Source organism: Lycorma delicatula, chromosome 6, assembly GCF_047948215.1.
Source record: "Lycorma delicatula isolate Av1 chromosome 6, ASM4794821v1, whole genome shotgun sequence".
NCBI classification, from domain to species: Eukaryota; Metazoa; Arthropoda; class Insecta; order Hemiptera; family Fulgoridae; genus Lycorma; species Lycorma delicatula.
The window spans coordinates 19,834,321-19,850,356 of NC_134460.1; the positions used below are offsets into that span (position 1 = coordinate 19,834,321).

Here is a 16,036-nt window from a genome sequence, read left to right on the forward strand (position 1 = left end):
AAGAAATAAAAAGTTCTCCTTTGGGTAAGTGATTTATAACACTGCATAAGCTACAAATGTTTTAATTTTTTAAACATAGCATTCTACTGTATTAAAATGAATAATTTTTGTTGCAATCTATCTATTAAGATAAATCTATTTGATCAATTTACTGCCAGATAAAACTACATTTAAAGTCTGAAGAGATTACATTTTGAGTATCTGAAATAATCATATAACATAACTTTATATTGAAATTCACAAAAATTATTCCAACTTTCAGAACTGTAATTTATCTTATTATAACTAATATTTCTAAGTTATTAGAATTTACCAAGGTAAATGAATCAGCTAAAACACCAAGAAAAGTAATAAAATTTTAAAAATAAAAGAGAGAAATTTTAGGATAACAGATTATGCAAGTTTTCTGTATAGCAAGTGTATGTATTTGAGTACTACTGTACTGTTTCATGCCTGAAAAGAGAAAAATTGTAAAATATAGAATTTTAAGAAGCAATAATGAATAAATAATTACTAGCTGTAAGAAAAAAATTAAGGGATACATGTATCAAATTTAAAACCTTTCAATAGAAATTAATATGTGTTATATTAAGACAATATTAATTGAATATTAATACATCAATCCCAGAAATAAATACATTATAAAGAGGTGTATGATGAAGTTAACTCCGAAGAAATAAATAAAAAAAGATATTATATAGATTGTTATCAATCGGCGGACGAATATTGTAGCAATTCAGATGTGAGCTGCCCAGATGTGAGATGTATACATACCCCCTGATACAAGCATCACTACATCACCATGCAGTTCTCCCACCATAGTGGTGCTGTGGCCCCATCACTCTAAGGCTCCAATAAAAGAGTGTGCATGAGAGGAATTTTCAGTTCATAGTCTACCACCACCTGGAGAAAACCAAGAAGAAGAAGAAGACTGAAGAAGACAGAAGTTCCCTGGCCGCCTCAAAGTGGGACCTCCCGCTGGATGCCAACATCCCCGCCGGAGCAGCAGGCCTGGCCGGCCTGCCGAGGGAGCTGCTGGACGCAGATGCTACCTTCCTGCTCCAGTTCCAGCTCACCGGGCTTCAATCGCCCTGACCGGTGAACTCAGCAGCAGTAGCCGGCCCAGCAATCCCACGCTGGGCACAACTCCCCAACTTCGCCGGAGACCAGCCACCGGACCCAATAGCTCTCCTCAAGAGTTACTCCCAAGGTAATGAATTACGAGCCATTGAAGCCATTCGACTACAATAGCCCTTCTCATGACTACCATAAGGTAAGTAATTACAACGAGCTGTCAAAGCCAGTCGACAACAAAACTGGTCCTTTTCAGGGCTACTATAAGGTTAGTAAGTGCCATGTGCTGTTAAAGCCGTTAAGGGACAAGATCTTAAAAAATATATGGATAAATTTAATTAATGCAGGTTTTAGGTTTCATTCTAAAAACAGTTTGCTTTACCATTACAATTGAATGCCTAAAGGGTAAAGCTGCCTTTTAGTAATTATTTTAGGACATCAGCCGATTACAGGTTGATAAAAAATAAAAACAGTTGACAGTTGTTTTTTTTTCTATTACCAAATTATACTTTAAAATTTATAAGAATAATTAAAATTTAAATTAAAAGTTACTACACAATGTTTAGGAAGTGGAGAAATATACAAAATTATAAAAAAGAAATGATAAATAACTTTGTCTTAATAATAAAACTAAGGAATTAAAGATGATCTTTACAGTTAGTGATCTCTATTCATTCAGAAATTAAATTTTTGTAACATACTGAACCAATATTATATAATAAAAGAAATACTGGCTTTCAGTAAGAAGAGTTAACTTCCAAAAATACAAAAGTAGTATCTTAAAAGTTGGAGCAAGTTGCTGTGGATAATCACTAAGACAAATGAAAACATTTTGAAGTAAGGTCTTGAAAAACATTTTACTGTACGATTTGGTTTGGCGTATTTTTATAAGAATTTATATCTTAAAACTCTGACATCTTTGTGTTTGTTCTACTACAGTTGTACATTATGTATAAAACATGATGGGATAACTACTTTTTTATTGACCTTTCTGTATTTTTATAGGGTTTAAGTATCATTATAGGGACGCTCTAGTAGTAGTAGTAAAAGTACTATTGACCAGTAACCAGTATTTAAAATTTTGTCTTTCATAATAAAAACGAATAAGTGTCTGGTTTCTCATTATTTACAGATTTAAAAATTATGTTTACCATTTTTTTCTGTTTTGGACTTTATGGTGATAGTAAATGAATCATGAACATTTGAAAAAATAGTCATGTTTTCAGCATACTAATGTATATGATGATATTTTTGATTATTGTAAAGCTTTAAATATTAGAGAGAACTAACAAAAAAACTAGAATAGCATTAACCAAATTTCAAATATAAAGGATAAGTATGATGGAGATAGAAATAATAAATTTAAACCCAGTCTTACAGCAATTTAATTAAATATATTTTAGTGTTAAGTATGGTAAAATGTCTGATAACATTTCTTAATTAAAACCATCCACAAGTTTAAAATACTAGAAGTGAAAATCTGTTCATTTTTTGATCAACAAACATTATGTTGCAGGATTCAATGCTGATCAATTAATAGTTCATTAGTAATGAGCATTAGATAATGTTCATTAGTAAGTAATAAAACAAAGTAACATATGAAGGACATTTCATAATTATTGTTTTTGTTTTCTAGATATATCAATTATAACTGAAAACTAATTTATTAAATAAATTAAATATTTATCAGTTTTGTACCATGTTAAATGCAAATCCCTAAATATGTTATTGAAATAATCTTTAAAGTATTACACTATTTGTGGTTTTGATTCTTATTTATTAATTACTGATACTTATCCCCATAAAAAGCTAGGGATTAAATACTCTGTATATTTTTATATCCTTTCTTTGTTTCAGGGATTTGTTTTTTGGGCTAAAGTGAATTTTTTATGTCATACTTTGGAAACGTATATAATGTATCTCATTTTTGGAATTGTTATTGGTGAAATACTGGTTCGGCTGCTTTTATCAGAAGTACTTAAAATTTTTGTCATTACTTTTCCACTGATGTATTTCAATCTTTTATTCAATTTTATTTTAGTAATTATTATAATTAATTTTTACTGTTTAAAGGGTAAAATAGAGATATTTTATGAAGACATTTTTTCACATATTGTTCTAATGTACCCAGTATTTTTACTGTAAAATGAAAAAAACATTTTAGATCAGGCATTTCAAAGTGATTTTATTTGGGTGATAAGTTTTTTAATTTTTAATTTTGAAGTTTTTTTTTAATCTTTCTCTAAGTGTGATACCATTTCTTGAATTGCTTTTTTGTGTACATTAGATCTGTAAATACAATTTTTCTATCACCCTTAGTTTTAAATAAATTACACTTCAAAAAAATTAAGGGAGTTTTATGACCATACCTGTGTTAGAATGATTTTGCTGATGCTTTTCTTTTATAAATAGTCTCAGGCACATCCAGAATTAATGTCCAACAGTAACTGGCTAGCATGTTAGGATTCAATTTCCCTTTATAGCGGCTTTCCATCACTGAAATGTCTTGGTGGAAATGTTTATCATGTTTGTCACTTAACGTCTCTGAGGTTATCGGGGAAAAAATTCAGATGTGAGTGGAGGAAATGTATTTTCAAAAACATCCCACAGCTCTGTATGAAGTAAAAAGTTGATTAACAATACTTTTTGTTAATTGTAATTCCAACAATTGGTAATTGTTGGAATTTTGTTTGCCAAGAAAATTTTTGCAGAAGACTTTAAAAGAAGCTCAAGCTGCACTTTCTACATTATTTAACATTGAGTTAAATACATCATCTCTGACCAACTCTCTTATTTGAGGACCAACAAATATTCCTTCTTTAATTTTTCCTTCACTTACATTCGGAAATTTCTGCCTGATGTAGAAATATACTAGGACTATCCTTCTTCAGGAATAAATATATTTTTTGGGTTCAACTAAGGGCTCATGAATAATATTTTTCCCATTTGGAGTTAAGTTTCTCGTTTCTTCCACTCTTTGGTAACATAATGTTTATCTCTAGCTCGGCTGTCCCATTCGCAAAGAAAACACATGTAATTACTATACTAACTGCTTGCCTAACAAAATAGCTGTACCTTTCAAATCACCACATATGTTCGACTATGTTTTTTATAATCTATTTTTTCAAGAACGTCTTTCATCACATCATACGTCTCTTACAAATTAATACCATAAGCGATTGATATCGAAGGATATTTGTTACTGTTGTGTAGTAGAACCACTTTTAAACTATATTTGGACGAATCTATGAAAAGGCACCAGTCCTAAGGTTTATGAACTTGTCCTAAGTGCAACATAGCCATTTCCTGTGATGAATAGAGCGATGTTGTTTTAGGGTGAATGTCACCTGCATTCCAATCGGTTTGTATGAATTAGTAAATTCAGCTCTGACAGGATGGCAACAGAGAACCACTCCACTCCCTGCCTTTTTTTTTTCTAGTAAGCTTGGAGTAAGGTTTTGCTACTTGTTTTCTTAAAAATTAATTTCTGATTTTCAGATTGTAATTCATATCAGAATTCCTATAACTATTATGGTATAATTTAAAATTACTTAAGAATATGATGATTATTCACCTGTCTGTATGAAAGATTGTTTTCCCCAATTGTGCATTGTAATACAGTAGATGTGATAGGAATTAACTGAATTCCATTGGGAGGAGAAAAGGGCAGAAAAGATCACAGAGAATCTGGTCCACTACTGAAAATTGAGAGTTGACATTCTTGTTCAGGATCTTTGAGAATATGGTTAAGTGTATAACACTTCAAAATTTACCTACTACTGATTACAATTTTTACATAATCTTGTAGGAACAAGAAAAAAAAAATTTGGACAAAGTTTGTTCTTTCCTTGAGTTTCTGATTTATTCAGTAATTAGGATTTTATAATTTTTACTCTAACAGGCATTAACCCAGGGGGGTTATATTTTTTCATTCTCTAGATGTTTGTGGAAAGACATGCTGGGTGAATTCAATGAAACAATTTTTTTTAAAGCCTCGCTCTTCACTAAACAGTTTCAATAATTTTTTATTTTGTGAAGCTTGCTTCTCTGATGGCCTTGTAAGTTTTCTAGATAACTTCATTTTCATCTAATGACTCAAAGAAATTTCTTTGAAAATAAATTACTGACTGAATTCCAGAGAGGCTTACCTCACTCAGTAATTATTTACTATCATTTATCTTCTTTTTTTTATATTTATGATTAAATCCGAGGGATGACTGAAATGTAACACACAGAAACATACTGGGAAAACAAGATGTTGGACGAACTGCGACATTTGATGGTGTTGCCATCAAACTAAAAGATTCTGCTGCCATCTTGTAGTTTCATTTCCCTACTAATAAAATTCCAAACTCATTAAATTACACCTTCTCATTTGCTGTCATTAGCCATTTATGAAGTCAAGTACATCTGCTGTGTCAATGTTTCTATGACAACACTGATCATCTAAAAGATGATGAAAAATTGCAGAGCAAACATACTAGCACTATGGTTCAGCACAATCAAACAACTCAAAACACACCTCTCCTGCAAAAAAAGATATTCTGGCACTGTCCAAATTTTCTTAAAAGCTGGGTCAACTGTGAATTCTGTGCAGTGCGTAAAGATAATAAAACACCTTAGGAGACTGTGTATGTTTACACACTAAATATAATTCCATTAAAGTTATTTAATAATTTTGTAATATGTTGAATGCTCAACCACACATATTGTGTGCAATCACTGAGGCTCCTTGTGAAGTTGAGATTTGATCCTGTTAATACCCTCCATACTCACCAGATTTGGCACCCTGTGATTTTGAATTCATTCCACAATTAAAGAGGGATATTCATTTCACTACAAATGATAAACAGAATGACAGTGAGGTCGTGGTCAAGGTCAAGGGAAGACTGCCAGCATTCTTCATTGACTGAATGAGAACTGGTTCACCGTTGGTGACTATATTGAAGTGATGAATACTGAAAAATAAATGTAAGTTTTCGTAGTAAATAAATGTACTTTTATGCCATGTTTGTTTGACTATCTGTTTTCGTTTGTAAGTTATAAGCAACTGTGCTTTACATTTCAGCCATTTCTCATAATTATGTCTTGCACAAGTTTATCTCCTACTAAACATTTAGCATTATTATGGTCCAAAGTCCATAAGTTCCAACTCCATAATTCCATTGTGTCCAACATTAATCATGTCTTAAGTCTATAATCAAAATCTGTGCCCTCTTTTGAAAAAAAAAATCTACTCACCTTATAATAAATAGCAACAACAATAACAAGCTTACATACACTGCCATAAAAATTGCTTTACTTTCAAAAACGAAAAATCCACCTAAGCAGTATCGGAAATATCTTAATTTAGCAGTAATTTTAAATGATAAATATAAAATTATTGACGTTAATATTGTGGAATATCCCAGATTTGGTATTACCATCATATCATCAAAATGAAGTTCTGGCTGACTACTCAGCACTCTGAACCAGTGAGGATATGGAGGGAGTTAACTGGCTGGGTATCCTGGTGAGAGGTTCTTTGATAAGGATCTGTAAAGTTCTGTAGTCTTTATACAGTAAATGGCTGAATGTAAGTGGTAACAATCGCATGGAGATTGAAAGTAGATTTGTTACATATATACACAATAATATCATTCTCTCTGTACTTTTTAAACAATTAGAAGTCAGTTTTATACTTTCATAAAGTTTCATCATATATATCTAGACAATTCTTTCACTCACCATTGTATACTGGGTTAACAATTTTTGAGGTTCAGCTAAGGTTTCTTAGTGTAACAAAGGATAACAAAGCAATTAATTTAAACTGTAATCAATAAATTTACTACCACCATCCTAGGAAAAGATACTCTGATCTCCTAAGGAATTTTAGGTCTTTCTGGAGGAGTTTGGAGAACTACTACTGGATAATTAGTCTTAAAAAAAAGTAGGCAGATTATCCCTTGATCCTTTCTTCTCAGGATGTTCTTGATCCATAGTTTTTGTATCTTTAGTTTTTGATGTGATTTTGTTGGATGGCTATGCTTAGGTTTTGTCAAACTAATATAATCCCTACCAGTTGTGAAAAGAGCCCAAATTTTGGCTAAGTTGTTAATGGATAAAAGCAATTTGAATCCTGAATTCCTTCTTATTAACTGTTAAATAAACTTTCTAAGCATATGGAAATCTGCTTTCAAAAGACTCATAACTACTGTGGAGCTATGATTGACAATGGAGCCAACAGAGTAATTCAATAAAGATGTTCTAGAATCACATTCCATGTTTGTTTTCTCTATTAATCATATTTAATTAGTATATTAACATAATTAGTAAGATTATGGATGAAGTGAAGTGTTAATTTAAAAAAATTATTTTACAGTCAAGTGAATCACAAATAACTTCAAAACTTTCATATGGTCCACCTAATTACATGTTAAAAGCAGAAAGAAAGGAATTTCGCCTTGAGAAAAGACATGTTGCTATAAGCAATGCAAATAGAGCAGTGTATTTGTTCAATAAATATTCTTCCGTCGATGCTGGAGAAAATGAAAATAAAGAAAGTAGAAAGTAGAAGTTGTCAGATATAACTAAATATATCTCTTTGAAATTTGTGTAATAATTACAGAGAAATTTATGTGGTGTATTTTTTGTTTCCTGTTTAATAAAGTACGTAACAATTATATGATGAATTATTTTTGTTGCTTAATGATGCATATTTTGATAAATAGTGAAAACATTCATATCTACACAAATGTTTTACAGTTAAAATAATAATAATTAGCACTTCAGTATTTAAAAAAAAAAATCTTGTTGAAATCTATCATCACTGCTTACTAATGGATTTCTTGCGTAAGCTTGAAATAATTTTGTATATTTAAAGTTGTTCATGACTTCAACTACCAATAAAATTGGTAGTTAAACTTAACTTGTAAAAAATATACCCCTTTCTTTTAGAGAAGAACCTTATCTAATGTTTACAAATAGTCTTATGTTGTTTCTGCATTCCTTCAATTTTTACTTCCTTATACAATGTAAAAGAAGTATTGTGATCGCAAGGAATTTCAGATTCCATTTTGACTAGTTTCGCCATGACGTCTGTATGTACATGTATAACTCAAAAACTTAGTCGTAGAATATTGAAATTTTGGATTTAGGACTGTTGTAACATCTAGTTGGGCACCTCCTCTTTGATTGCAATTGACTTGACCAGAAGTCTCCAAAAAAGCCCAAAATAAAAAAAAAATTGTATTTTAGACTTTTTAACTGCAATAATAAGCCCTCATTGAGGGGTTTTTAGCAGTATATCATAAGTGGTACTTATTTTCATTGGTTCCAGAGTTATAGCCAGATGAAATTTTAATTAATGAAATAATTGGATCTTACAAGGGGAAGGCACATCAATTGAAATCCTGACTTCATATATATATATTTTTTTTAATTTAAATATATTGATTTATTAATAATTATTAACCTTTGATTGTAAAAAAAAATTACAATAAATAATAATTCAATAATAATAATAATAAAAAAATCAGAGTTATTAGTGAAATAAAACTTTTTTATGTACTTTTCATTTTAATTAAAAAATGTTTACAGAGATTAATAATATTATTAAATCAATATATTTAAATTAAAAAAAGAAAAAAATGTTAATAAAATGTGTATATGAAGTCGGATTCAAACCAATGTGTTCATGGTTACAGATTTGACATGTTCTCACCTACACCACATAACTACTTGAGCAATGTGAAACAAAATTAATATATTCACTAATATAAAATGCTGATACAGACACCACAAAAAAATGTGATGCAATGCGATGTCAATCACAACGCAATTGTGTAACTGTCCATTTTATTGAAGAATTGGAGGATTGTATCTCACTTTCAAATGAAATAAGTTAAATGAAGTGCAGCATAAAATGCACTTCAAAAATCACTTCATTGTATGCATAATTTAATATTCATACAAGGAAGTCATGCAGTGTCCACATCATATTCTTTTTCAAAATATAGGTTTCTTCCCTCCTGCATTTTTTAAAAATTGCTTTTGTTCATACAGTAGCATTTTTTTAGTAATGTAAATTAAAGATATAAATAAAAAAAAACTTTAGTAGAATAATAAACAAATGTAAAAAATTGAAATTCTATACTAAAATTTCAGTGGTAAAAATGTATTACAGTAGCTTATTTCAAAAATTCAGAATTTATAGAATTAAATAAGATTCATTTTTTGAAATTGATTTTATTTGACACATTTATTCTGAGATTGCAAAATATTCTTTTCTTATCTCCTGTTCTGACAGCTGTATTGCTAAAACTTTAACCATTTGCTGTGATTATTGTTTCATACAAAAGCTATGTCTGAATAGTTAACACATTTAACCACTGTAATGCCTTAGTTTTTTAATTTCTAATCAGCTGATTGTGTAACAATTTATGATCAGTTAATTCAGATTAGTTATAGTATTTATTTACTAACATTTAATTATTAGCCTATTTTTTTGGCTAGTTCAAGTATTTCTACAAATTTTTTATTTGCCCTAATTCAAGTCAAAATTTTTAGGACAATTCCTCCTTTTTTCACTGCATAATATCATTCAATGTAAAAAAAAAATTAAGAAATTGTTGATTACAATTAAGTGCTGCAGTCAGTCAGTGAGTGCACTGCCCATTAAAGAGGTCACTCAACCTATTTTTGTTAAGATTACTTCATCATTTAGATATCTGAAATTATGGTTTTTACAATTCTTTTCAAGTGTTGAAAAAAACAATGTCTTTAGTGTTTTCCTTTTGATGATGACTATACATTGCTGATCGTCATTACTTTAAAATATTTTAAAGTAAAATATTTTTGTATGTAAACTTGTAGTCTTCTTTGTTGTTTCCAGATGATGTAGCTGTAGTATGCGTATAAGCTTCCATAGTCTACTACTGTGCATCAATGTGTTTTTTTTTAATTATTCTTTTCAGGTTGTTTTTTATGCATTTTTGTTTTTTTTTTAAAAAAGGTTTTAAATAAACTTACAACTCAGAAAAAGAGTTAACTGCAAGGTTTTCTATTTATTATTTAAAAAAAAAAAGTTATTAGAGAACTATCCTTTAAATTAATGAAATTGTTTCCTAAAGACCTCTCCGAGTTATTGGTTCCTTACTCAGTGATATGTCCACTGAAGGAATCAGATATATATTATCTTATGCATAAAGAACATAAAACAAATGACATATTGACATTTTGTATTTGAAAAATGCAGTTTTTTACAAATTTGTAACTGATATATATGTCTGATCTTCATAGCAGATGCTCTCCTTTTATTGGCAGCCTCAGGTACATTTTGAATTGAAAATATCCATCATTGAAATTTGGTGGAAATATTTACAGTATTCATTGCCTACTACTAAGTTTGGCAGAAAGAAATCCAGTTCTGAATGCAGAAAAAGGACTTTTAGTGACATATTACAAACCATAGGTGTATATAAATTTTATTAGTTCTACAGTATCCTAGTAATTTTGTGATTTAATGGACACCCAAAAAATTTTCACAAGTGACTTTAATCACCAATAGTGAGTAATCGTCCAACAGTGAGTTCCGCATCGGTCAACAGAGTTAAACATTTCATCTCTGACCAGTTTCCTTATTTGTGGGTTAACAAAAATCCCCTTAATTTTTACTTCTATTTTGGAATTTCTGGTGTATGTACCAGATACATGACTGTGCATTTTTATAGCTTTCACAAAATTTTTATTAATCCCAATTTGATATGAAGGGGCAGTAAAAATAAGAAGCTCATGAATAATGTTTTCTTCACCAGGAGTTAGTTAGTCTCATATTTTTTCCACTGTTTAACTACATAATGCTGATCCCTAGCTTGGCTGTCCCATTCAAGAACAAAATAACAGTATTTTGTATACTCTTAACTGCATGCTTATTACAAGAGCTATTACTTTTAAATCTCCACTTACATTTCAACTATGCTTTTTATAATTTACTTTTTCAGTAACAGTATTCATAACATCATCTTTACAGAAGGATATTTATTACTATTGTGAAGCAGAACTACTTTTAAGCTATACTTTGATAAATCAATGAAAAGATACAACTTTCAGGTTCATAAACTCTCTATTAATTCTTTTTTGTTATGTAATTTTGATCAAAATTACATAATTAATAAAAAATGGCATAATTACATAAATTTTGCTGATTCTGCTTTCACATCTGAGTGTTGGTGGCAATGAAGGATAGAGTACATTGTGTTTTAGACTTGTAAGAAATTCCAAATACATTACTTAAACAGAAATTACATTGTTAAGTTATCTTTTGGTTCTTGCCAAATCACAGGGACACCAAACTGCAAAAAGGTCTTTCGTTTGCCTCTTAGAATCCTCTGTACTTGATTGCAAAGTTATTACATGAGGAGGCTCTGTCTTATGCTGATCAATGATTTTATGGTCAAAGATTCTCAAGATTAACTAACAAGAATCTTATGCAAAGATTACTTGACAGAGTAGTGAAGCAGTCACGGATTAACACTTTTTGTTACATGTGTGGTCAGTCCACTATAAAATTACATAAGATACACAATACATTTTTACTTAAAAAAGCTTATCAATTGTACTTTGACCATAAATTGATAAGCTTTTTTAAGTAAAAATGTATTGTGTATCTTATGTAATTTTATAGTGGACTGACCACACATGTAACAAAAAGTGTTAATCCGTGACTGCTTCACTACTCTGTCAAGTAATCTTTGCATAAGATTCTTGTTAGTTAATCTTGAGAATGATTGTGTAATTTTTTTAATTGGAAATCCACTATTAACTAATTCGCTAAGAAATTTTGACTTTTCTACAGATATAATTTCATTGCCGTCTATGGAGAATTAAAGAGCATGAAAAGTAGTAAAATTTCTTGTGTGTTCATGAAAAAAATTGAATATATTTTATACTAAGTTTGTTTAGGCCAAAACACTTTGCTACTGATTGTTTTTTCCCCTTGACCTACATTTTGAAGTTGTGGGTATGTTAAGTATCATAACCTAACTTAAAGAATGTAAACAACCTTAAATGAGACAATTCATTCTCAAAATTGGCATAGCTGTTTCTACGATAACAAACATCCTACACCAAGCATTCATAGAAAATGAGTGAAACCATCTGTTATCTTATTTATTGAGTCAAATATACTCCTGCACACCAGCATGCCAAGCGTACTAAAATTCAAAAGATATTGTGCTTTTCATGGACACCTTCACCATATTCATTACAGGGAATTGTTAAATATGAATAAAATTACTCTCAGAGAAGGCACCTCAAACTAGTTCTTGTACCTTTACCTGTATCGTACCTAAAAGCAAGACTAGTATGAGGTGATAAATTTATGTACCTCTTCTGTTGTGAAACAATTTTTCACTTAGTAGAGGAAAAATTTGAAGTTTGTTATTAAGACAGAAATAAATTGCTTCAAGCTAAATTCGGTGAATTAGGTATAAAACTATTTTGCAAAAATTGTTTTAATAAATGAATAAATATACAATTACAAAATTAAATCAAAAAATTATTAATACTAAATTTATGAGAACTTGAAATAAATGTTAAAGTTTTTGAAATACACTGTAGTAGGTCATTTAATGAAAATTATTTGATATTTTATTCAATCCATTGAAACTATGTTTGAATAATTTCAAAAAGAATTATATATATTGTTCATCCATTTATAAATTTTGTATAGTCGTAGATAAATAATTTTAAATTATATTACTGGATTTTGTTGTTTTTCCTGATACACCCTAATTTTATTGTTAAAACGACGTTTCAAATGGTAAGAATGTTAGTACTAAGGTGGAATATAGTATAGTAGTGCGAGAGATCGATCGATATTTGCTAACAGTGAAACAGTAGCGTATAGTAGGTTGCATGCGTTCAGGGGCAGTAGTCATAGTATACCAAAAGTGTACACTTCCGTAAAGTAGCCACAACTCCATTACGATAACCGAAAGGACGTTTCTGAATTACAGGTATTCTAAAATTAAAATATTTAAGTTAATTTTAATTTTTGTTATTTATTTACGTTTGATTAAATTTTATATAATTTAAAAATTTTCATAATTTCTTATAAAATATTAATAAATTTTATACGTTAAAAATTCCTTAAAAAACATTTTCTAATTTCAAAATATTACGTTAAAAACACTAAGCTTTCCTAAATTTTACTCGTTATAAATTCCTTAAAAACATTTTCTTTTTCAAAATATTACGTTAAAAACACAGCTTTATTTACTTATTTTTTCCTAACCTTTGCGTTTCTACATATCGGTGAATCGATACGACACAAATACTTTTTTCATACCCGTTTCCATTACACATATATATTATTGTGTAAAAAAATAAATCTTCACCGTTTACGCGTCAAATAGGAGAAAGGTTATGTGTATAGTGTAATATATGTCAGATAGGAACAGGAGAACCGGTTTTAAACAATAAGTACATAATAACTGTAGGTTGTTTTTTGTACAGTCATGTAATAAGAAATAAAATTTCATAGGCAAAATTATCCCCACCAAACCATACAAATTTAAAGGACGCAACAACTCCACAGGTCCTTACATCCTTAGTACAGATACATTTTGGGTTTAATCTCTGGGAGGAAGGGATTAAAATAAAAAGTAGTCAAATAGTAAAGAAATAATCTACTCGGTTAGAGAAAAAGGAAGGAAGATGAATAAGGGAGGGTGTGTTTCAAGCAATGATTGTAATGAAATGGTTTCTTTACCCGCGATTGGAACACCAGAATCTTCATAGTGGTTCCGGAAGAGTGCGCCTCGGCATCTCGGTAAGCCGCGACTTCCTAATAGGAATGCCGCGAAATATTACTACACAATTTTCATTACTACTTTATTAACATTTTCAATTCAATTTCATAGGACGCGACGTCTAGCGGTACTGATTTAAACTACTTGTTACTATTTTATCAAAAATGTTCCACAAAATTGGTCATTTCACAAACTGTATGTTTTAGAATTTGACAGGGCGCCTTGAGAAAATCTGAATTCATCAAGGACGCCGAGAATCGAAAAAATTTGGAAACCACCGACCTAAAATATTTGAAGCAAAAAATAAAATTTCATTTCCTTTTTAATGTGTTTGAATATAATTAAACTACAGCCTGATTCTGCTGTAGGATAAGAGTCGGCTTATTCAAATATTTATAATTTGTTTTTGTTCAAAGTAAATATTTTTCAATTTTGAATTAACTAAGTTGCTTACTTTTTATTAAGACGGTAAGTAAGTATTGCGTTATAATGTAATATTTTATGTATAACTACAAATTACGTACTTTATTTACAATGTATAAAAGTGGTGTCATTAGCTTCTTTTTTTCGGAAGAGGAAAAATCTTTTATAAGCATCATGTGGTTTTCGTACCCCCAGAGTAGTGTGGGACTCTCCCTTGCGGGCCTACCCACCGAAATTCCTCCCCCCCCCCCATTAAAACATGGGATGCCGGGCTTTTTGTTTCTTGTTTAGCCTCCGAGAATCACCGTCAGATATTACTTCAGTGGATGATATAAGAGTGTAAATGAAATGTAGTCTTGCACAGTCACAGGTCAATCATTTCTAAGGTGTGTGGTTAATTGAAATCGTACAACCAAAGTACACCGGTATCCACGATCTAGTATTCAAATCCGTATAAAAGTAACTGCCTTTACTAGGATTTGAACGTTGGAACTCTCGACTTCGAAATCAATTGCGAAGACGCAATTAATAAATATATTAGCTGTTAAAACAGCTGATACACAACGATTGTATCACTAAACCGATCAGGTGGTTACGTCAGTATCATATGATATTTTTTTTATTGCTACACTGAGCGATGTCATTTTATTTCTGATAAAATCTATATATATAAAAATGTTAAGTTCGCTTGTGTACGGCTTCAAAAACTCAAAATGTTCTGCACCGATTGAGCTCAAATTTTAGCACGATATATAACCCGCATCAAAGATTGTTTTCATCTATTTTTAATAAATCTATCTATCTACTTTTAATTTGTACATTTTTAATTTGGAAATGTAAACAAAGGAAAACCAATCAGATCAATGCAAGATGGCCGTTGTCAAACACAACGACCAAATTTCTTTAAATTATATTTAACAGCTAAAACATCTGTATTTTATTTTTAAAAAACACGATAAAAAAAAATTTAGCACGATATATAACCCGCATCAAAGATTGTTTTTAATAAATCTATCTATCTATTTTTAATTTGTACAGTTTTTTAGTAAATAAGAGGCTAATAAATCAGATGGAAATGTAAACAAAGGAAAACCAATCAGATCATTGCAAGATAGCCGCTGCCAACACAACGACCAATCACAAAGAGCCCGTATGGCCGTTGCCAATGTAAACAAAATCACAACTGATTAAGTAACAAATTTCTTTGAATTATATTTAACAGCTAAAACATCTGTATTTTATTAAAAAAAAAACACAAAAACAAAAAGAAAAGCCACCAAGAAGGATGACTTACAGTAAATAAATTAAAACACCCAACATAGCCCAGATATTAAGACTATAGCCTTATAGACTTATAGCCCAGATAGACTTAAGACTATGCAAACAAAAAAAAGTCGAAATAACCAAATACACAGAAAATAATATCCCTACATAATGACCAAAAAATCCTTTGTTAGGTTATTTTTTTTACATATATATGACCAAACAATCGTATTTTGGTCATTTAGCGTTCTTTGCTATGTAAAAGCAAAGAACAAAATTCACAAATAGTAACACTGAAACCACACAACTAAGTATTCGTTTTTTCTAACCTCCGAAACCACCGTTATGCATTGCTTCAGATGATGATATGAATGATTTATAGCGTATGAAAATGCCATGCCTGACCGGAATTCCAACTCGGAACCACCGGATTAAAGTCCGAGACTTTACCACTCGCGCCACGGAGACCGGCAAACATATTCGTT

The 16,036-nt window shown here is 30.2% G+C and overlaps 1 protein-coding gene across 1 annotated transcript in view; it reads left to right on the forward strand.

Annotated features, from left to right (window-relative positions):
- The window catches only part of LOC142326549 (uncharacterized), a 48,128-nt gene extending 40,428 nt beyond the window's left edge, over nucleotides 1-7,700 (forward strand). Inside the window, exons 10-11 of the mRNA XM_075369128.1 lie at nucleotides 2,932-3,048; nucleotides 7,436-7,700. Of these exons, the coding sequence (XP_075225243.1) occupies nucleotides 2,932-3,048; nucleotides 7,436-7,627 (309 nt within the window). The 3' untranslated portion in view covers nucleotides 7,628-7,700. The remainder of the gene's footprint in view (nucleotides 1-2,931; nucleotides 3,049-7,435) is intronic.
- The last annotated feature ends 8,336 nt before the right edge of the window (nucleotides 7,701-16,036 follow it).